Below are 23,041 nucleotides of genomic sequence, written 5' to 3' on the forward strand. Positions count from 1 at the left end.
TGGAAACAACTCAAATTTATAAATAAATTGTAGCGTATTGACACAATAGAATACTACTCAACAGTAGAAGGGACAAACTACTGGTAAAGTAACATTGTGGATGAATCTCTAAAGCATTTGCTATGTGGAAAAAGGCATCTGTGAATGACTACATATTGAATGAGTCCATTTATTTGACATTCTAGAAAAGACAAAACTATAGGAATAAAATATATATCACTGGTTGTCAGGGACTGAGGTGAAAGGAGGAGACAGACTGAAAAAGGATTCAAGGGAACTTTTGGGGGTAAGAAATTTTTCCATATCTTGACTATGATTGTAGTTAAGATTGTTTATATCTGTCAAAACTCATCAAACTGTCTACTTTAAGAGGGTAAATTTTAATAATGAAAACTATATTTCAAAAAACTTAACTCTAAAAAATGGGCCAAGAAAAGCATTAATTAAATTATAAAATTAATTAAACAATTAACTTCTAATGTTTTCAGATTATGAAAACTGGAAAAATGTTCAATTAGTATTTGGTATTGCATCCTTATTATTTTCTCATATCACAAAGGTATATTTTGAGAACAAGTTAGTCTATAAAGTAAAACTGAAAGATTAAAAAAAAGTGAAAAAGTTAATTTGCAACAATTGCTTCTTTAAAATTTAATCTACATTGTGGTTTTTCAAGGATAGAACTACTGACATTTAGGCCAGATAATTCTTTGTTGTGGGGACTGTCCTGTGTATTGTAGGGTATTTAGCAGCATCCCTGGCCTGTATCTATTAGATGCCAGTAACCCTCCACCCCAGCTGTGAAACCAAAAATGTCCCCATAAGACAGTGTGGAGAAAACGGAACCCTCCTACTCTATTGGTGGGAATGAAAGTTGGTACAGCCACTATGGAAAACAGTACGGAAGTTCTTCAGAAAACTAAAAATAAAAGTAACACATGCTTCAGCAATCCCACTCCTGGACGTATACCTGGACAAAACTATAAATCAAAGAGATACATGCACCCCTATGTTCACAGCAGCACTATTCACAATAGCCAACACATGGAAATGACCTAAATGTTCATCAAAAGATGAATGGATAAAGACGATGTTGTACATACATACAATGGAATATTACTCAGCTATAAAAAAGAATGAAATAATGTCATTTGCAGCAACGCGGATGCAACTAGAGATGATCACACTAAGTAAGTCAGAAAGAGAAAGACAGATACCATATGATATCACTTATATCTGGAATCTAAAATATGGCACAATCGGGCTTCCCTGGTGGCGCAGTGGTTGAGAGTCTGCCTGCCGATGCAGGGGACGTGGGTTCGTGCCCCAGGCCGGGAAGATCCCACATGCCGCGGAGTGGCTGGGCCCATGAGCCATGGCCGCTGAGCCTGTGCATCTGGAGCCTGTGCTCCACAGCGGGAGAGGCCACAACAGTGAGAGGCCCGCGTACCGCAAAAAATAAATAAATAAATAAATAAATTAAATGAATAAAATGAGGCACAATGAACTTATCTACAAAACAGAACTGGACTCACAGACATAGAGAACAGACTTGTGGTTGCCAAGGGGTGGGAGAGGGAGAGGAATGGACTGAGAGTTTGGGGTTAGTAGATGCAAACTATTACATTTAGAATGGATAAACAACAAGGTCCTACTGTATAGCACAGGGAACTATATCCAGTCTCCCGAGATAAACCATAATGGAAAAGAATATAAAAAATAATGTATGTATGTGTATAACTGAGTCACTTTGCTGTATGGCAGAAATTAGCATGACACTGTAAATCAACAATACTTCAATTAAAAAAATAGAGAAAACAACAGAAAAATGTCTCCACGTATTGCCAGATGTCATCTGAATGATAAAATGTCCCCTAGTTGAGGACCATTCATCTATGTTGAAAATTGCTGATTTCATAATTTATTGAAATTAAACTATATAAATGAAAAATTATTTTGTCCTGTATTTTCTATAAAGTAACCCTTCTTATATCAAGATGTATTATTTATGTAATATATTGTATATGTAATATTTTAACATTCCATTTTTAGTGTTCCAAAAACAATTAAATATTGGAAAAATTTAGTATGCAGTTCTTAAATGAAATTTAATCATACGATCCAACTCATTCATTATTCATCTATTCATTCATTCTTCATTCAGTGAACACTACGGAGGACCCAAAACTGAATAAAACACACTTCCTGCCCTTACAGAAGTTCCTAATTTAGGGTCTGGTAGTGGAGGGAATAGATAAACAAAGATACATTGTAAGAGAGCTTGATAAGTACCACAATAGTGGAGCCTCATTTTACAGGTGATAAAATCTGATGCCCAGGAAGGTAATGTACCTTCCATATGTCACACAGACAATTGGTAGCACAACCAAGACGAGAGTCAAATTTCCTGACACTGAGATTAAGATTCTTTCTTCTTACCTAAACATTTTAGGGGAACAAAAATTAAAATCCAAGACAAAATTACCTTGATTGACAGTCATCACTTGACAATAGTACCTTGCCTATTATAAGTGGAATTCACAAAATTTGAAAATGTAAACTAATATAGCATGCTCCTTTTGGGATATATTTTTGATTAAGCAAGATCAATAAAGCTTTTGATTTTTATTATTAGTGATTTAATAGAATTTCAGAATCTAATTGATTAAGAATCAAAATAGTAACAGCAGCTGGTGTGTTAGGTTTTCACTCTGTGCCAGGTACTATGTCAAATGCCTGCCATGCATTATCTCATTAAATCCTCTGCACATTTCTAAAAAAGTAGCTGCCATCATGGGTGAGGGAAATTACTTAAACTCACATGTCTAGAAAGTGGAGAAACTGAGCTTTGAACCTAGGAAGTTTGACTATAGTGCTAGACCTCTCAAACACTCTATTTTGCTGAGAAAACCTAGGACAGGAATGAGAAGGTAATTAGAACTAAAGCAAAAGTTAATGTTTTCTTCAATTAATTAAGAATCATCCAAATTCCAATGACTAATGGGAAAAGACCCCTAAAACTATTTTTGGAAAATCAACAGGTTTCCTTAAGTCTCAGACAAATCTGTGGGGTGATATCATTCTTACTGCACACATATGAAACAGGGCTTGAAAAGTTTGGCTCATGTCTGAAAGTCACACAGAAGTAGCAGAAACAGAATTTATAAATGCTTCTGTCTTCTTGGCCTGCCATATAGGGGTGAAGTCAAGGGAATTATAAGTAGAAGGGAATGGAATCAGTGTAGAAAAATCAGTGCAAAATATGATTAATTTGAACATCTAATATTTGTTTTAAATAATGAGTCATTTATATTTATTTCCCCCCAATGTGTATTATATAAATGATATTTTGACATATAAACCACTATAAATGAAGTGCTAGATTTCTTTGGTTCATTCTGTCATTTCAGCGTGATCAGATGCTACTTGAAGATGTATTACCTGTACAAGAGGATGATTCTTTGATATCTTCACACCCAATTATAGTCACTGTGTCAACTCCTGATGAAATAACATCTGTTTTTGATGGGATTTCCTATAGCAAGGTGCGGAAAATATAACACTGCTTTGAATGTCTTCCTGTTTAGTGGTTTTTCTCTTAGTAAATGCCTAAAAATGGTAAGAATGGTTATACTATGTTAATGGGCTTTGGGAAACAGTGTACAACTTATTCCAAGTGCTGAATATTCAAGTTTGTAATTTTCAGCGGAAATGATCAATGCTGGTCATTGTCACAGGATTCTGAATCAGTTTTTTAAAGTTTCTCTTTTTACTTTTGTTTATAACAGCTATCATTCTGATAACTGAACATTTACCCTTTAAGCATCCAATTTAAAGTTATTTGACTTGATTTTTTAACACAGTAAATCTTCTTTTTCTGCCATGTGGTCAATGAGAAGTGCCATATATGTGGGCACCTTTTCTAGTAGAATGTTTCCAGTAAGCACTTAAATCCAATTCCGTTTGAAGGAATTACTTTCATCTTTTTTTTTTTTTTTTTGCTGTACGCGGGCCTCTCACTGTTGTGGCCTCTCCCGTTCTGGAGCACAGCCTCCGGATGCGCAGGCTCAGCGGCCATGGCTCACAGGCCCAGCCGCTCCGCGGCATGTGGGATCTTCCCGGACTGGGGCACGAACCCGTGTCCCCTGCATCAGCAGGCAGACTCTCAATCACTGCACCACCAGGGAAGCCCACTTTAATCCATTTTTATATACGATTTAAAGATGAATTTGTTAGCATGTCATAGATGGGGCATTTTTATCCAGTAAAATTTTATGAAAAGTTTCTAATAACCCATAGTGACCTGAAGCTTTATGCTACCCATTTTTCTCCCACAACTTCTCCTGTAGCTTCTCCTCTAAACATATTCCACACCTGTATACAACATACTTTAGTCGATTTTCCACCCCAGCCTCTTGTGGTTTACCCACCAGGTTAAGTTGTTCAAAAGCCACTGCAAACTAATACATTTTACTATTCTGGGTGATACCCAAAGTTTTATTTAAGACAAAATATTATAATTATTAAAATGAATACTAGATAAAATTGGCTTTAATGAAAAAGCCTTGTATATATTAGTATTTGAAGTTTATAGCATCATATTTTTTAGCTTTCCCTCTCATATGTTCTCATGGCATTATTTCAGGCTTCCTTTATTCATTTTTCTTTTATATTGTCAATGATTCTTTTTATCTTTCTGTTAAAAGGAAAATCTCTAATCCACTTACAGTATATTCTAATAATTCACATAGAGAGATTTATATTTATTAAATCAGCTTCTTCCTAAGTCCTAGATATTCCATGGGTATTAGGTCAGAAATAAATACATGTTTCTAAGCCTTTAGCTTTATACTAGGTACAAAAATAACTTATATTTTAATAAATTACAGTAGAAATTGCTAACTTAAATGGGGAAGCAATGTTTTTCTGGTCACTTACTTGAAAATTGATTTTTAAATCTATGAATAATGCATTTAAAATTAATCTTATAACATATGAAAAGCAAGTAGATAGCAGAAGTATTCATCAGATTCTTCAGATTAAATAAAATCAAATGAGATAAACCACTTTGGAAGAGTAGCATTTTATGCCTAAATTATATACGTAATCTATATTAAACTATCTGACCAGATTAATTCCTCAACTGTCTACTCCCCTCTGTTAAAATATAATTATTTTCCCCAAATATTCCAATATACTTAAGAAGTAGCCAGAATTTTATCCTGAAGTTGCTTTCCTTGTTCATCAAAGAACATGACTTTTCTAAAACTTTCTCCAGATTCTCTTTCATTAGGAAAGCCCCATCTACTGGTTCATGTGGTGAAGTGCAATAATTATTTGAACCTTGTTAACAAACTGAAACGATGGCCATTTTATCAATTTCTCCTTGTCTTTCAGTTATTTTAGAAGCATAGATACAGGGGGTATGCCAAGTGGTATTTTCATCCTAAAATCACAGATTGATAGCCATATAATTTAGCAGAATCATCTTAAAGACATTATCTCACACATATGATCATGAAATACTAGTCACAATAGTGATCACTGATATTTGTTTCTTATATATCCTTTATTAATTTAACTTGCCATTCTTTTCCATCATAGGGAGCTTCCATTCTGAGAATGCTTGAAGACTGGATAACACCAGAGAAATTTCAAAAAGGATGTCAGGTATGATTTATTACTTTTAATATTATTAAAAAACTACACTGATATATGGCTGATGAATGTTAAGATATGTGATTAATTAAGGACAATTCCGTTTTTACTTTTCCTTTCCTTGCTCAAGGATAATACAGCAAAACACAAAAAGGTGATCACATCCAGGTTAGTACCTACGTTCTATCTGTAATTGCCATTTAACAGAAGTTTCACAGAGAAGTGAAACAGATTACTTAGTTATTTTTTACACCCTTTACATGTGTATTAGCTCAGTCTGCCATAACAAAACACCATAGATTGGGTGGCATAACAACAGAAATTTATTTTCTCACAGTTCTGTAGACTAAGAAGTCTAAGACCAAGGTGCTGGCAGACTCAGTTTTCGGTGAGAGTTTTCTTTCTGGCTTCCTGATGGTCACCTTTTTGCTGTGCCCTCACATAGCAGAGAGAGAACCTTCTGGTGCCTCTTCTTATAAGGACACTGATCCCATCATGAGGCTCCCACCCTCATGATCTCATCTAAACCTCACCCTAAACCTCCCAAAAGCCTCATCTCCAAATACCGTCACATTGGGCATTAGGCCTTCAAAGTATGAATTTTGGGTTTTGGGGGAACACAATTCAGTCCATAGCAACATAATACAAAAATTTAAATCTATCTATAAAGCTCTTCCATTATAGCTTTTAAAAGGACTTTTCCCTTATTATTGGATTATATAATGGTTAACACACATATTCCTATTATGATAAAGTCAGTGAATAAAGAGGGCCTGCTTCCATTTGGAAAGAGAAATAGCAGTCAATTTCTTAAAGCATTTCACACATCCCACTTAAGCTTACTCCTCCAGTGGATGTCTCAGTTCCATTGCTGTTATTCTAGACCATAAGCCAGTTCTCTCAGGGTTTTATATTATCTATATTACCACCATTGCTACCTTGTGTCCCTGTAACTGTCCTGTCTGCAGGTTGGCTCTGTTGCAGCCTAGGGATGGAACTGTCTTCCTACTCTATCTCTTCCATCTCCATCCCCCCTACTGTGAAATCCCAGGTAGTAGGCAGAGCAGCGCTGATAGTATCCAATCCATAAAATAGAAAATGGGTGAGAGCAGTGCCCTGTTAGCTTTCCCAAAGGGTACCAGTACTTCCTTTGGATGTGATTCCCCAGGACAGTGCCTGCCCACCATTCCTACAGCTCTCACTACTGCCAAGTCTTCTTATGTGGCAATCAGCATTCTCTATAATACCATAAAAGGAAATGGTACCCTTCTACCCAATACTTAAATTCCTAGGTGAATATTAAAGTAAAAAATAAGACCAGGATTTAGGAAATATTCAGGGAGCACATCAGTACATTTTACTACTTTTGTCCATGAATAAAATATTCTGTGTGGACATTAGGTGGAAACAGAGAAGCTACGTGTTTGTTCTTAAGTGTACATTAGAACATCTTGTAAACTCTTCATCAGCTTCAGACTCAAATTTCATACTTCTCTAACTGTAAGCACCTTTTGTGAGGAACTGTGTCTTCTATATCTTTGCATATAGTAGGAGAGTGCATTACAGATGTTACAAGATCCAAAAAATGCCTCTTGAATGAATGAATGGTCTATAATAAATAATATAGAATATAAAAATAAACAAAGACAATTCATTTTTAAAAGTAAATTAAAATTTCATTTGCATAGTTTTCATTCTAAATTAAACTGATGAATAACACATTCTTGGAATCTTCAAAGTGGACTTCAAATTAAATAATTTTTCATATTAACTATTTTTTTTGCTTTATAACAAATTTAATCAGTTATACATATACATATGTTCCCATATCCCCTCCATTTTGCGTCTCCCTCCCACCCTCCCTATCCTACCCCTCCAGGCGGTCACAAAGCACCGAGCTGATCTCCCTGTGCTATGCGGCTGCTTCCCACTAGCTATCTACCTTACGTTTGGTAGTGTATATATGACCATGCCGCTCTTTCACTTTGTCACAGCTTACCCTTCCCCCTCCCCATATCCTCATGTCCATTCTCTAGTAGGTCTGTGTCTTTATTTCTATCTTACCCCTATGTTCTTCATGACTTTTTTTTCTTAAATTCCATATATATGTGTCAGCATACAGTATTTGTCTTTCTCTTTCTGACTTACTTCACTCTGTATGACAGACTCTAGATCCATCCACCTCATTACAAATAGCTCAATTTGATTTCTTTTTATGGCTGAGTAATATTCCATTGTATATATGTGCCACATCTTCTTTACCCATTCATCCGATTATGGACACTTAGGTTGTTTCCATCTCCAGGCTATTGTAAATAGGGCTGCTATGAACATTTTGGTACATGTCTCTTTTTGAATTATGGTTTTCTCAGGGTATATGCCTAGTAGTGGGATTGCTGGGTCATATGGTAGTTCTATTTGTAGTTTATTAAGGAACCTCCATACCACTCTCCATAGTGGCTGTACCAATTCACATTCCCACCAGCAGTGCAAGAGTGTTCCCTTTTTTCCACACACTCTCCAGCATTTATTGTTTCTAGATTTCTTGATGATGGCCATTCTGACTGGTGTGAGATGATATCTCATTGTAGTAGTTTTGATTTGCATTTCTCTAATGAGCAAAGATTTTGAGCATCCTTTCATGTGTTTGTTGGCAGTCTGTATATCTTCTGTGGAGAAATGTCTATTTAGGTCTTCTGCCCATTTTTGGATTGGGTTGTTTGTTTTTTTGTTATTGAGCTGCATGAGCTGCTTATAAATTTTGGAGATTAATCCTTTGTCAGTTGCTTCAGGTGCAAATATTTTCTCCCATTCTGAGGGTTGTCTTTTGGTCTTGTTTATGGTTTCCTTTGCTGTGCAAAAGCTTGTAAGTTTCATTAGGTCCCATGTGTTTATTTTTGTCTTTATTTCCATTTCTCTAGGAGGTGGGCCAAAAAGGATCTTGCTGTGATTTATGTCATAGAGTGTTCTGCCTATGTTTTCCTCTAAGAGTTTGATAGTGTCTGGCCTTACATTTAGGTCTTTAATCCATTTTGAGCTAATTTTTGTGTATGGTGTTAGGGAGTGATCTAATCTCATCCTTTTACATGTCCCTATCCAGTTTTCCCAGCACCACTTATTGAAGAGACTGTCCTTTCTCCACTGTACATTCCTGCCTCCTTTATCAAAGATAAGGTGACCATATGTCCGTGGGTTTATCTCTGGGCTTTCTATCCTGTTCCATTGATCTATCTTTCTGTTTTTGTGCCAGTACCGTACTGTCTTGATTACTGTAGCTTTGTAGTACAGTCTGAAGTCAGGGAGCCTGATTCCTCCAGCTCCATTTTTTGTTCTCAAGATTGCTTTGGCTATTCGGGGTCTTTTGTGTTTCCATACAAATTGTGAAATTTTTTGCTCTAGTTCTGTGAAAAATGCCAGTGGTAGTTTGATAGGGATTGCACTGAATCTGTAGATTGCTTTGGGTAGTAGAGTCATTTTCACAATGTTGATTCTTCCAATCCAAGAACATGGTACATCTCTCCATCTATTTGTATCATCTTTAATTTCTTTCATCAGTGTCTTATAATTTTCTTCATACAGGTCTTTTGTCTCCTGAGGTAGGTTTATTCCTAGATATTTTATTCTTTTTGTTGCAATGGTAAATGGGAGTGTTTCCTTGATTTCACTTGCAGATTTTTCACCATTAGTATATAGGAATGCCAGAGATTTCTGTGCATTAATTTTGTATCCTGCAACTTTACCAAATTCATTGATTAGCTCTATTAGTTTTCTGTTAGCATCTTTAGGATTCTCTATGTAGAGTATCATGTCATCTGCAAACAGTGACAGCTTTACTTCTTCTCCGATTTGGATTCCTTTTATTTCCTTTTCTTCTCTGATTGCTGTGGCTAAAACTTCCAAAACTATGTTGAATAAGAGTGGTGAGAGTGGGCAACCTTGTCTTGTTCCTGATCTTAGTGGAAATGGTTTCAGTTTTTCACCATTGAGGACGATGCTGGCTGTGGGTTTGTCATATATGGCCTTTATTATGTTGAGGAAAGTTCCCTCTATGCCTACTTTCTGCAGGGTTTTTATCATAAATGGGTGTTGAATTTTGTCGAAAGCTTTCTCTGCATCTATTGAGATGATCATATGGTTTTTCTCCTTCAGTTTGTTAATATGGTGTATCACGTTGATTGATTTGCGTATATTGAAGAATCCTTGCATTCCTGGAATAAACCCCACTTGACCATGGTGTATGATCCTTTTAATGTGCTGCTGGATTCTGTTTGCTAATATTTTGTTGAGGATTTTTGCATCTATGTTCATCAGTGATATTGGCCTGTAGTTTTCTTTCTTTGTGACATCCTTGTCTGGTTTTGGTATCAAGGTGATGGTGGCCTCGTTGAATGAGTTTGGGAGTGTTCCTCCCTCTGCTATATTTTGGAAGAGTTTGAGAAGCATAGGTGTTAGCCCTTCTCTAAATGCTTGATAGAATTCGCCTGTGAAGCCATCTGGTCCTGGGCTTTTGTTTGTTGGAAGATTTTTTATCACAGTTTCAATTTCAGTGCTTGTGATTGGTCTGTTCATATGTTCTATTTCTTCCTGATTCAGTCTTGGCAGGTTGTGCATTTCTAAGAATTTGTCCATTTCTTCCAGGTTGTCCATTTTATTGGCATAGAGTTGCTTATAGTAATCTCTCATGATCTTTTGTATTTCTGCAGTGTCAGTTGTTACTTCTCCTTTTTCATTTCTAATTCTATTGATTTGAGTCTTCTCCCTTCTTTTCTTGATGAGTCTGGCTAATGGTTTGTCAATTTTGTTTATCTTCTCAAAGAACCAGCTTTTAGTTTGGTTGATCTTTGCTATCGTTTCCTTCATTTCTTTTTCATTTATTTCTGATCTGATCTTTATGATTTCTTTCCTTCTGCTAACTTTGGGATGTTTTTGTTCTTTCTCTAATTGCTTTAGGTGCAAGGTTAGGTTGTTTATTCGAGATGTTTCCTGTTTCTTAAGGTGGGATTGTATTGCTATAAACTTCCCCCTTAAAACTGCTTTTGCTGCATCCCATAGGTTTTGGGTCGTCGTGTCTCCATTGTCATTTGTTTCTAGGTATTTTTTAATTTCCTCTTTGATTTCTTCAGTGATCACTTCATTATTAAGTAGTGTATTGTTTAGCCTCCATGTGTTTGTATTTTTTACAGATATTTTTCCTGTAATTGATATCTAGTCTCATAGCATTGTGGTCAGAAAAGATACTTGATATAATTTCAATTTTCTTAAATTTACCAAGGCTTGATTTGTGACCCAAGATATGATCCTGGAGAATGTTCCATGAGCACTTGAGAAAAATGTGTATTCTGTTGTTTTTGGATGGAATGTCCTATAAATATCAACTAAGTCCATCTTGTTTAATGTATCATTTAAAGCTTGTGTTTCCTTATTTATTTTCATTTTGGATGATCTCTCCAGTGGTGAAAGTGGGGTGTTAAAGTCCCCTACTATGAGTGTGTTACTGTCGATTTCTCCTTTTATGGCTGTTAGTATTTGCCTTATGTATTGAGGTGCTCCTATGTTGGGTGCATAAATATTTACAGTTGTTATATCTTCTTCTTGGATCAATCCCTTGATCATTATGTAGTGTCCTTCTTTGTCTCTTCTCATAGTCTTTATTTTAAAGTCTATTTTGTCTGATATGAGAATTGCTACTCCAGCTTTCTTTTGGTTTCCATTTGCATGGAATATCTTTTTCCATCCCCTTACTTTCAGTCTGTATGTGTCTCTAGGTCTGAAGTGGGTCTCTTGTAGACAGCATATATGTGGGTCTTGTTTTTGTATCCATTCAGCCAATCTGTGTCTTTTGGTGGGAGCATTTAGTCCATTTACATTTAAGGTAATTATCGATATGTATGTACCTATTCCCATTTTCTTAATTGTTTTGGGTTCGTTATTGTAGGTCTTTTCCTTCTGTTGTGTTTCTTGCCTAGAAAAGTTCCTTTAGCATTTGTTCTAAAGATGGTTTGGTGGTGCTGAACTCTCTTAGCTTTTGCTTGTCTGTAAACGTTTTAATTTCTCCATCAAATCTGAATGAGATCCTTGCTGGGTAATCTTGGTTGCAGGTTTTTCTCCTTCATCACTTTAATTATGTCCTGCCACTCCCTTCTGGCTTCTAGAGTTTCTGCTGAGAGATCAGCTGTTATCCTGATGGGGATTCCCTTGTGTGTTATTTGTTGTTTTTGCCTTGCTGCTTTTAATATGATTGCTTTGTGTTTAATTTTTGACAGTTTGATTAATATGTGTCTTTGCATATTTCTCCTTGGATTTATTCTGTATGGGACTCTCTGTGCCTCCTGGACTTGATTAACTATTTCCTTTCCCATATTAGGGAAGTTTTCAACTATAATCTCTTCAAATATTTTCTCAGTCCCTTTCTTTTTCTCTTCTTCTTGTGGAACCCCTATAATTCGAATGTTGCTGCGTTTAATGTTGTCCCAGAGGTCTCTGAGACTGCCCTCTGTTCTTTTCATTCTTTTTTCTTTATTTTGCTCTGCAGCAGTTATTTCCACTATTTTAGCTTCCACCTCACTTATCCGTTCTTCTGCCTCAGTTATTCTGCTATTGATCCCATCTAGAGTATTTTTCATTTCATTTATTGTGTTTTTAATCGATGCTTGATTCATCTTTAGTTCTTCTAGGTCCTTGTTAACTGTTTCTTGCATTTTGTCTATTCTATTTCCAAGATTTTGGATCTTGGAAATAGAATCTTGGATCATCTTTACCATCATTATTCTGAATTCTTTTTCAGGTAGACTGCCTATTACCTCTTCATTTGTTAGGTCTGGTGGGTTTTTATCTTGCTCCTTCTCCTGCTCTGTGTTTTTCTGTCTTCTCATTTTGCTTATGTTACTGTGTTTGGGGTCTCCTTTTTGCAGGCTGCAGGTTCGTAGTTCCCGTTGTTTTTGGTATCTGTCCCCAGTGGCTAAGGTTGGTTTAGTGGGTTGTGTAGGCTTCCTGGTGGAGGGGACTAGTGCCTGTGTTCTGGTGGATGAGGCTGGATCTTGTCTTTCTGGTGGGCAGGTCCACGTCTGGTGGTGTGTTTTGGGGTGTCTGAGGACTTTTTATGATTTTAGGCCACCTCTCTGCTAATGGGTGGCGTTGTGTTCCTGTCTTGCTAGTTGTTTGGCATAGGGTGTCCAGCACTGTAGCTTGCTGGTCGTTGAGTGAAGCTGGGTGCTGGTGTTGAGATGGAGATCTCTGGAAGATTTTCGCCGTTTGATATTATGTGGCGCTGGGAGGTCTCTTGTGGACCAGTGTCCTGAAGTTGGCTCTCCCACCTCAGAGGCACAGCACTGACTCCGGGCTCCTCAATTTGGGATGATTTGTTGTCCATTCATGTATTCCACAGATGCAGGGTACATCAAGTTGATTGTGGAGCTTTAATCCGCTGCTTCTGAGGCTGCTGGGAGAGATTTCCCTTTCTCTTCTTTGTTCTCACAGCTCCTGGGTCTCAGCTTTGGATTTGGCCCCGCCTCTGCATGTAGGTCGCCGGAGGGCATCTGTTCTTCGCTCAGACAGGACGGGGTTAAAGGAGCAGCCTCTTCGGGGACTCTGGCTCACTCAGGCCGGGCGGGAGGGAGGGGCACGGATTGCGGGGCGAGCCTGCAGCGGCAGAGGTCGGCGTGACGTTGCACCAGCCTGAGGCGTGCCATGCGTTCTCCCAGGGAAGCCGCCCCTGGATCCCGGGACCCCGGCAGTGGCGGGCTGCACAGGCTCCCGGAAGGGCGGTGTGGACAGTGACTTGCGCTTGCACACAGGCTTCTTGGCGGCAGCAGCAGCAGCTCCAGCATCCCACGCCCGTCTCTGGGCTCCGCGCTTTCAGTCACGACTCGCGCCCGTCTGTGGAGCCCCTTTAAGCAGCGCTCTTAATCCCCTCTCCTCGCGCACCAGGAAACCAAGAGGGAAGAAAAAGTCTCTTGCCTCTTCGGCAGCTCCAGAGTTTTCCCGGACTCCCTCCTGGCTAGCTGTGGCACATTAGCCCCCTTCAGGCTGAGTTCTCGCCGCCAGCCCCAGTCCTCTCCCTGCGCTGACCGAAGCCTGAGCCTCAGCTTCCAGCGCCGTCCGCCTCGGCGGGCGAGCAGACAAGCCTCTCGGGCTGGTGAGTGCCGCTCGGCACCGGTCCTCTGTGCGGGAATCTCTCCGCTTTGCCCTACCTAGGTGTGTGGGGAGTTTCTTGCCTTTTGGGAGGTCTGGGGTCTTCTGCCAGCGTTCAGTAGGTGTTCTGTAGGAGTTGTTCCACGTGTAGCTGTATTTCTGGTGTATCCGTGGGGAGGAAGGTGATCTCCGCGTCTTACCCTTCCGCCGTCTTACCCGGAAGTCCATATTAATTTTTTTTGAGAAGTACCAAAAGAGTCTTTAAAAGAGAATACCTATTCTAATAATTTAATAATACTCTTGCATTTTATTTAGCTCATATCTGTGATATAACTAATTAAAAACCCAGTCCAGTCTAAAAGTAATATTTCTCATGTTAACACCGTCTTCCTCTACCCTAACTGCCACTACAGATGGTGCTAGAATGAATAGATACCAATTTTCATATCATTATAGTGCTATGGAATTAATTTACAAAAAGACACTGAAACACTCGTTTTTTGCCTTCAATCTTCAAACACTAGCTAATATCTGAAAATAGTATATGGTCAATACAGGCCACACTCAATAAGCTCTCAAACCAATTGGAACATCCCTTCACATAATTCTAGTATCCAAATGTATCTCTCCTTGATTTATCATCATGCTATTACTGCTGCCCCTAAACCCCACAATATGTGACAATGTCCAACTTTTCCCTTGCAAATACTAACTTTCTACCAAAAGTCACTCTTCATTATCTAACCTGTTGTGGCGCTAACTCTGGGGATGGCCAGCTCTCTGTTCTCTTTCATGCTCATCACCTTAACCCCAAACCCAATCTCAGACAGCAAAGTAGGTACAGAGTGAGGGGAATTAAGAGTAAAACCAGGGTTTCCCTGGTGGCACAGTGGTTGAGGGTCCGCTTGCTGATGCAGGGGACACGGGTTCATGCCCCGGTCCGGGAGGATCCCGCATGCCGCGGAGCGGCTGGGCCCATGAGCCATGGCTGCTGAGCCTGCGCGTCCGGAGCCTGTGCTCCGCAATGGGAGAGGCCACAACAGTGAGAGGCCCGCGTACCGCAGAAAAAAAAAAAATTGTAAAACCATCAACTGGAAAATCTTTCAGGCTGTGCTTGTATGTAAAAAAGCATATTAAATTATGGGGCATTGATAACAATGTATGGCCATGAAATAGAAGCTGGGAAATATATCCATCCTTTCTTTTTCTCCTAGTATCAGTAGTATCACTGATAAGACAGGAATGGTTCAACTGGAAAATGTCCTGTCCCTTCCTGAGATACTAGTCATAGAAACACTGTTCCTTTCCTTTGTGCACACTGATACTAACTGAGGGACTATTACTGGGGGACCTAGGTCATCGTGAACTTTTGACTGGAATGACTGCATCGTGATTATGAAAGGTGAAGAAGGAAATTTCTTAATATAGAATATTCAAAAGCACTAATCTAGTCAAAATAAAATTAGTTCCTTTTAATATACTGCTTATATAAGCCTCTAGCTAATAAGGTGAAGCAAGAAACTGCAATTTAAAAAACAATAACAATAACAACAGTGACGAAAACCACACAAACTGATCCAGGATTCAGAAGTCTCTTCACCGTAATCTCAGGCAAATCTCTTCACCTCTCTAGACACCAGTTTCCTTCATGCCCAAAATGTGAAGGTTGTATAAAATAGTATTTAAGGTTCCTTTCAGTTCCAAGATTGCATGTTTCTAAGTACAAGTCACCATGAATATACAAAGAAACTCCTCAAAATTAATTTTAAGAAGATACTATTCACTAGAAATCATCATTAACACATAGCTATGATTATAATTACTATTCCAAGCATCCAATTATTTTACTACGAAGGAATGAATGATCTATGCAAAACTCTGGCACGAACACCTAAATTTGATACAGAATATATGCCTTTCTTCTCCCTTCCTTCGCCTGCCCTCCAGTGGCAGTGCTGAGCAGTGAACCAATCAAAAGAACAAATATGAAGGCAGCATTCCAAACTGGCCTCAACTCTCTCCCAGGCATCTTGGAGCAGTCCAGGTAATATTGTTTTATCTCTCTATGCCTAAAAAGAGGAATTTAGAAGGTAACAGGACTAAGGTATAGCACCTCCTGAAAATTAGAGCAACTTAGAGTGAAAATGATATGAGCAAAGTCAACCACTGGTTATTTTCTTTGAAGGTTCAAAGACCACTTAAGAAGGTTCTATTTCTATCAAAGACTTCCACATTTTAAACAGGACAATTCTAGAGCATAACAGAGGAGTTATACAGCAGGAATTCTGGAAGGTCTCCTGGAGAACTATAAGTAGTGCCCAATTATGAGATTAGAAGAAGACAAGGAATTTTCTCTAGGGATATCATGTTATGCCTGAAAACTCATATATAGAGAGGTTTTGTGACTAGAACTGACAAAAAGGGAGCCTTGTAGTTAAAAGATTTGTATCTTTAAAATATTTGAAAAATGAAATCTTACTCTTTAGAGTGAATAATTTTCCCAATTTAGCCATCATCATCATTATTATTATTCAGAAGACTGTACATTCATTTATTTAGAACAGGAGTCTGCAAACTACTATTACAGCTTGCAGGCCAAATCCAGCCCACCATCCATTTTTGTAAGGTCTGCAAATGAAAATCACTTCTACAATTTTAAACGGTTGGAAAAGATCAGAATTATATTTCATGATGTGAAAGTTGTATGCAATTCAAATATCAGTGTGCATAAATAACATTTTATTGGAAAACAGCCATCCTCATTCACTTACATATTATCTATGACTGCTTTTGTGCTATTTGGGCAGAGTTGAGTAGTTGTGACAGAGACTATATGTCTCACAACACTTAAAATCTTTACTGTACAGCTTTTTACAGAAAAAGTTTGCTGAGCCTTGGCTTAGATCCGAGCTCACCAGTTTTATCTTTGCATATCACTTCAATCACTCGTGTGATGGGGTCATCTAGTGTGTGAGATGAGAAAACACTACTGGTGTAAATAAAGGTAGGGGATGCAGCCAGCAGTGGACAGGTTAACACCCATAAGTGAACGTCATAGAATTATGGATCTTTTTTCCTAGTGGATCAAAAATCTTATGGACTGTTGACTGCTTGCTAAATAGTTGACGGTCCTTAAGCATCTTATATTGGTTGTCCTGAAAAAATTAAACTCTTTCCCTCACCTGTTCACAATTCCATTAGACTAAAAAAAAAAAAAAAAAAAGAGAATTATCTCATTAATAAGAAAAAATATTCCTTATGCTTTACAAATAAATCGTTATTTGTACAGTGTTTTTATAGGTTACAAAATGTTTTGCATATGGCGTATCATTTGATTTTCATTCTAGGTACATTTGCTATATTATTCATTAGAGCGAGACATGTTGAAGGGTTCAGCTCATGTTGTGGAAGTATGGAAAAAGCAAACATTGACTTTTGAAATTCTTGTTATCTTTCACATGCAGAGTTACTTGCAAAAATACAAATTTAAGAATGCCAAAACTTCAGATTTTTGGGCAGCACTTGAAGAGGTAAGGAGGAGTATATCCTCAAATATTTCTTTGATTAACAAATGATTTATCAATCATTTCTTTATCTGATTATTCTATCCTTTTATTTCCCCTTATTTGTTGCTTGATTATTCTCTGTTTTTTAAAAAAATCTTAGGCAAGTAAGCTACCAGTAAAAGAAGTAATGGACACCTGGACCAATCAGATGGGTTATCCTGTACTTAATATGAAAGATATGAGGAACATCACACAGAAACGCTTTCTGTTGGACTCGAGAGCTAATTCTTCTGAGCCACATTCAATTTTGGGGTAAGAAGCTATAACGCATTTCAGAAGAAAAGCAGAAATTTCATGAAAATACTGGCCATTTGCTTAGACCTTGCTCTTCAGTACCTAATGCTTAAGCACAGTGTCTTTAGGGAAACAAAGGCATTCAGAAATAGCTCAGTTGTCTTCAGGTTCCAAATGATGGACTGAGCACATGCATGCAAGTACTATTCTTCCCAGAACTCACTGAATAAAGAAACAGAAGTAATAAAAGAAATAAACTCAGAGAAGTAAAGAAAATAGGAAGGGCTAAATGCATCATAAAATTCTAGATGAAGAAAAGCAGAGGGAGAAATATAGACAGAAAACAAACAGAGGAAGATGCAGCCAGATAAAAAGAGACTTTCAGTAGAGATGGAAGCTGATTTCCCCTATCCCTAGACAGGCTCTGGGCTCAGTGTCAGCACTCAGAGTGGAAGGCAGGAGTGAGGCTGAAAATAGGGCAATTAATTTGAAGTCTGGATTCAGGACAGTTGTGCCAGCCAGACCCCTCCCCCTCCACTTTCCCTTCATTGACTGCCATTCTTTCCTCTGAACAGAGCTCTCAAAAGTCTGGCAATGACCCAAGGCAAAAATCCAGAGGGCTTTTTTTCCTAAAGAAATTGACCAAGACGTAGAGGAGAGCTAAGGATTTCCATTTGGTTGGGACACCCAAAGTAAAGCTTTCCTCCTTGTGGCATCTGTAGTATGAATGGGCTGGAGCTGCCAGCTCCCCTCATACATACACAGAGCCTCTAGTCAGACTTCCTGTTCAGCGGAGAAGTCAAGTTTCAAAAATATACCTCCCTTCTCTACCCAGCCATAAAAAGAAACGAAATTGAGTTATCTGTGGTGAGGCGGATGGACCTAGAGTCTGTCATACAGAGTGAAGTAAGTCAGAAAGAGAAAAACAAATACCGTATGCTAACACGTATATATGGAATCTAAGAAAAAAAAAAAAGGTCATGAAGAACCTAGGATAAGACACAGGGAATAAAGACACAGACCTACTAGAGAATGGACTTGAGGATACGGGGAGGGGGAAGGGTAAGCTGGGACAAAGTGAGAGAATGGCATGGACATATGTACACTACAAAATGTAAATAGATAGATAGTGGGAAGCAGCCGCATAGCACAGGGAGATCAGCTCAGTGGTCTGTGACCACCTAGAGGGGTGGGATAGGGAAGGTGGGAGGGAGGGAGATGCAAGAGGGAAGAGATATGGGGATATATGTATGTGTATAACTGATTCACTTTGTTATAAAGCAGAAACTAACACACCATTGTAAAGCAATTATACTCCAATAAAGATGTTAAAATATATATATATACCTCCCTTCTCAACAGTAGAGGGGTTACATACAAGAGACCAAGAATAACCAATTTAGTCCTTCTTTCTTAAATATGAATGAACAATCAAGGATAGCAAGACACATGAAAAAAATCTAAAAGCATAAAAGGTAAAATCTCACATGAACAAACAAGAAACCTATCTCTATAAGAGACATAATTGAAATAATAAATAAATTTATGAAATATATTAAGAGATCAAAGAAGCTATTATATCCATTAACTAAGAGCAGAATGTTTTCGAAAAGATGAACTGAGAATATAAAAGAGCTATGAAGGATTAAATTTTGGTTGTCAAAAAAAATTAATAGACCAACTAGAAATAAATTTGGGGAATTCCCTAAAAGTACAGGACAAACGCACATAGAACTGGCAAATATGAAACAGAAGACAAATATGGAAAGTCTAGCACCCAACTAGTAGAAGTCTCTCAAAAAAAGAAAATAGAGAAACTTAAGGGGCGAATTGTACCAAAGAAATAATAAAGTGCACAAGGATTCTGATTAAAAAGCCCCATTGACTACACAGTACAAAAAGGAAAAAAAAAAAAACAAAACACCAAAAACATACCTAGCTATAGCCTCATGAAATTTCAGAAAACAAGGGTACATGAGTTAGTGTGGCATTAGACTTGTTGTAACAACTCTGAACTCAAGAAGAAAATGAAGCAGTCATTTAAAACGTGGATGCAAAAAATATTTTCAACCTCTAATTCTCTAGGCAGTTCCCTAAACCAAACGTGTAAGCACAGTGAAGACATTTTCTGACATGGAACCCCAGAAAATGCTTTCCACACAGCACTTCTTAGAAAGTTACTAAGGCTACAGTCCAGGGGGATTGGAGCCTGGAGAGAAAAAAATATGAATAAATCAAAAAAAGAGGAAGACACAGGATCCAGGAAACAGTTCATCCACCCTAGGAGAGCCATGAAAGGAAATGCAGACCAATAGCGATCCAGTGGGCTCACAGAGCCATAAGAGCAGGATGACTGGGGCTGAGTTAGGTGATCCCCAGGAAAAAGAGAGTATAATTGGGAGGATGGCAGAATTGGGGAATTGGTGAAGGCCCATCAGTTTGGCCAACTATAAAGAAGAAAATTAGAAAAAAACAAAATCAAGGCTGTATGTAAAAATTGTGATCCAAAAATATGAAGCAGGTAGAATGATTTTATGCCATTGATAAAGTATAAGGAAGAGGAGTCTATTTTACCCTTATGCTAGGGTGTTAGGGGAAATTTTCATTTAAGTGACTCAAGGGCCATGAAATCAGACCACTGAGAAGGAAATATGACTCCAACACACTTCTCGGCCAGCAATATGTATAGAGCATAATTTCATATGTGTTATTTATTGTCTTTTAGCTTTTATAATCAACCAATGGATAACATGTTAATATTTGTTATAGTGACAAGTTAGATTGTAAATATAAACAATCTTAACATTGTAACAAGAAAAAACAGCTGACAGAAGAAAGGAGGTAGAAGAGGAAGAAAAGGTGGAAAAAAAGGATACTGCATACTGATTCAGTGGTGGACTGAAGTTGGCTTTAATCCCAACTCAGTGACATCATTCCAGTACCCTGAAATTGGTCATGATGTGAGTTAATGGAAATCAGCAAATACTACATTCCACTTCCCACCCCTGCCCTGAGAGCTGGTTGTTAAGCATTTATCAGCACTGCACAAGATAACCTTATTCTACAGTTAGGAGAGAGTAACAATACTAAAATTTATAAAACAAGAAGAGGCAGTATGGGTATATTATTTAAAGGAAAAATTGTAACCTATAGAAAGTCTAATAATAATAATTTTGCTTTATTATAATTTGAGTGTTAAAGGGGAAACGAAAATGAAAGTAGTATAAGTGAACTAAATCACCCTCATGGGTGAGTTAATAAATACTATCTAAAAAATATAGAGGTATTTAGAGTTACAGTATTAGACATCAGAAGAACTAAAACCAAAAGCATTTAAAAGGGGCTGCTTCTGAGAGAGGTGCTGTTCTGTGGAAAGGGTGTAGGAGACAGTGGCTTTTCAATAGTGGTTTTCCCAGTTTTTGATTAAGGATGTTTTTACTTACAATGCATAAATGAAATTCTCCAAACATTTTAACAGCAATTACAAACTTAATCAATCAAATTATTTTGCATATATCATTTATAAGAAACTTCTAAACATCACCACTTAAAATTTTATTAAATTCCATTTAAATTTCAAATATAAACACCAAAAGACACAGTTTTATGAATCTAATTTCTAAAAAGACTTTTCTATACATTTTTATGAATCTAAAAAAATTATAATTCATAAATATAGTATATCAAATTTCTTGGGCATTTTCAAACACATTAAACCTTAACAACCAAAAAGGAAAAAAAAGAATCAAACCTTTAACTTTACAAAATCAGAATTTCCTAGTACATGAAAAGATGCTCAACATAACTAAATATCAAAGAAATGCAAATCAAAACTACAGTGAGGTATCACCTCACACCAGTCAGAATGACCAGCATCTAAAAGTCTACAAACAATAAATGCTGGAGAGGGTGTGGAGAAAAGGGAAACTTCCTACACTGTTGGTGGGAATATAAATTGGTTACAACCACTATGGAGAACAGTATGGAGGTTCCTTAAAAAACAAAAAATAGCACCATATGATCCAGCAATCCCGCTCCTGAGCATATTCCAGAGAAATCCATAATTCGAAAAGATACACACACCCCAATGTTCACTGCAGCAGTATTTACAATAGCCAAGACATGGAAGCAATCTAAATGTCCATCAACAGAGGAATGGATAAAGAAGATGTGGTACATGTATACAATGAAATATTACTCAGCCATAAAAAAGAATGAAATAATGCCATTTGCAGCAACATGGATGGACCTAGAGATGATCACACTGAGTGAAGTAAGTCAGAGAAAGACAAATATCATATGATATCACTCATGTGGAATCTAATTTAAAAAATGATATAAATAAACTTGTTTACAAAACAGAAACAAACTCACAGATTTCAAAAACAAACTTATGGTTACCAAAGAGGAAGCATGTGGGGGAGGGATAAATTAGGAGTTTGGGATTAACATACACACACTACCATATATAAAATAGATAACCAACAAGGGCCTACTATATAGCACAGGGAACTCTATTCAATATTCTGTAATAACCTATATGGGAAAAGAATCTGAAAAAAGAATGAATATATGTATATGCATAACTGAATCACTTTGCTGTACTCCTGAAACTAACACAACATTGTAAATCAACTCTACTCCAATAAAATTAACAACAACAAAAAAACCTCACCCAAATCAGACTTTTATAGGCATTTAAACATGACTACTGAGTTAAGGTATTCTAAGAATGTCAGATAAAATTACAAATCCAATACATCATTTCCTCTAATTTGCCAGATTTTTAAAACATACCAAATACTGTAAAAGCTGACTAAACACGTGCCACAGAGCCAGCGATTTCAAAACTTATTACACTTGTATGAATACAACTTCTACAAAAGTATTAATAATATAGCCATTTCTGTATAACTAACTAGTTATTTCTGTATACATTTTTGGGGTGCCAACCCCTCCCAAATGAAGAGAACAAAATCACGATCTCAGGACGTCCCCCCAGCCACTGGAGCTGGCCACAGGAACCTGGGTGTACCACTTTGGGGATGTCATCTCCGACCTTCATCGCCCAGCTGAGCCCCCTCCTAGACAGGATCCTGGCTAAATGAGAACAACACCTTGGTCCCCTGGACAACATTCCAATTTCACCCATGCCGATTTTAATTGTCTTTTAACTCCTTAATACGTGCTTTGGGTGGAGAGAATTTTGCACTCACCACACTCCAGGTGGCCTCTAATCTCCACTACCCGATTTCCACTGAAAAGACCCTTCACCCTCTTCCTTTTTTAATAGTCTCACTCACCCTCTTCCTTTTTTAATAGTCTCACTCACCTCATTTTACAGTCACATATATAAATCATCACAAGATCAATTATTCAGTAGCAATTAATATAAATGAGGAAGGAGAAATATAGTGTAGAAGGTGTCTCAGGAAGTTTAATAACTATAAACT

General features: G+C 37.6%; 1 protein-coding gene across 1 annotated transcript in view; it reads left to right on the top strand.

Annotated features, from left to right (window-relative positions):
• ENPEP (glutamyl aminopeptidase) overlaps positions 1–23,041 on the top strand; it is a 111,601-nt gene that overhangs the window by 51,849 nt on the left and 36,711 nt on the right. Inside the window, exons 7-10 of the mRNA XM_081230479.1 lie at positions 3,411–3,545; positions 5,605–5,670; positions 17,253–17,318; positions 17,455–17,606. Coding sequence (XP_081086605.1) covers positions 3,411–3,545; positions 5,605–5,670; positions 17,253–17,318; positions 17,455–17,606 — 419 coding nt within the window. The remainder of the gene's footprint in view (positions 1–3,410; positions 3,546–5,604; positions 5,671–17,252; positions 17,319–17,454; positions 17,607–23,041) is intronic.

This window comes from Mesoplodon bidens, assembly GCF_964165515.1.
Source record: "Mesoplodon bidens genome assembly, chromosome: 1".
In the NCBI taxonomy this organism is placed as follows: Eukaryota; Metazoa; Chordata; class Mammalia; order Artiodactyla; family Ziphiidae; genus Mesoplodon; species Mesoplodon bidens.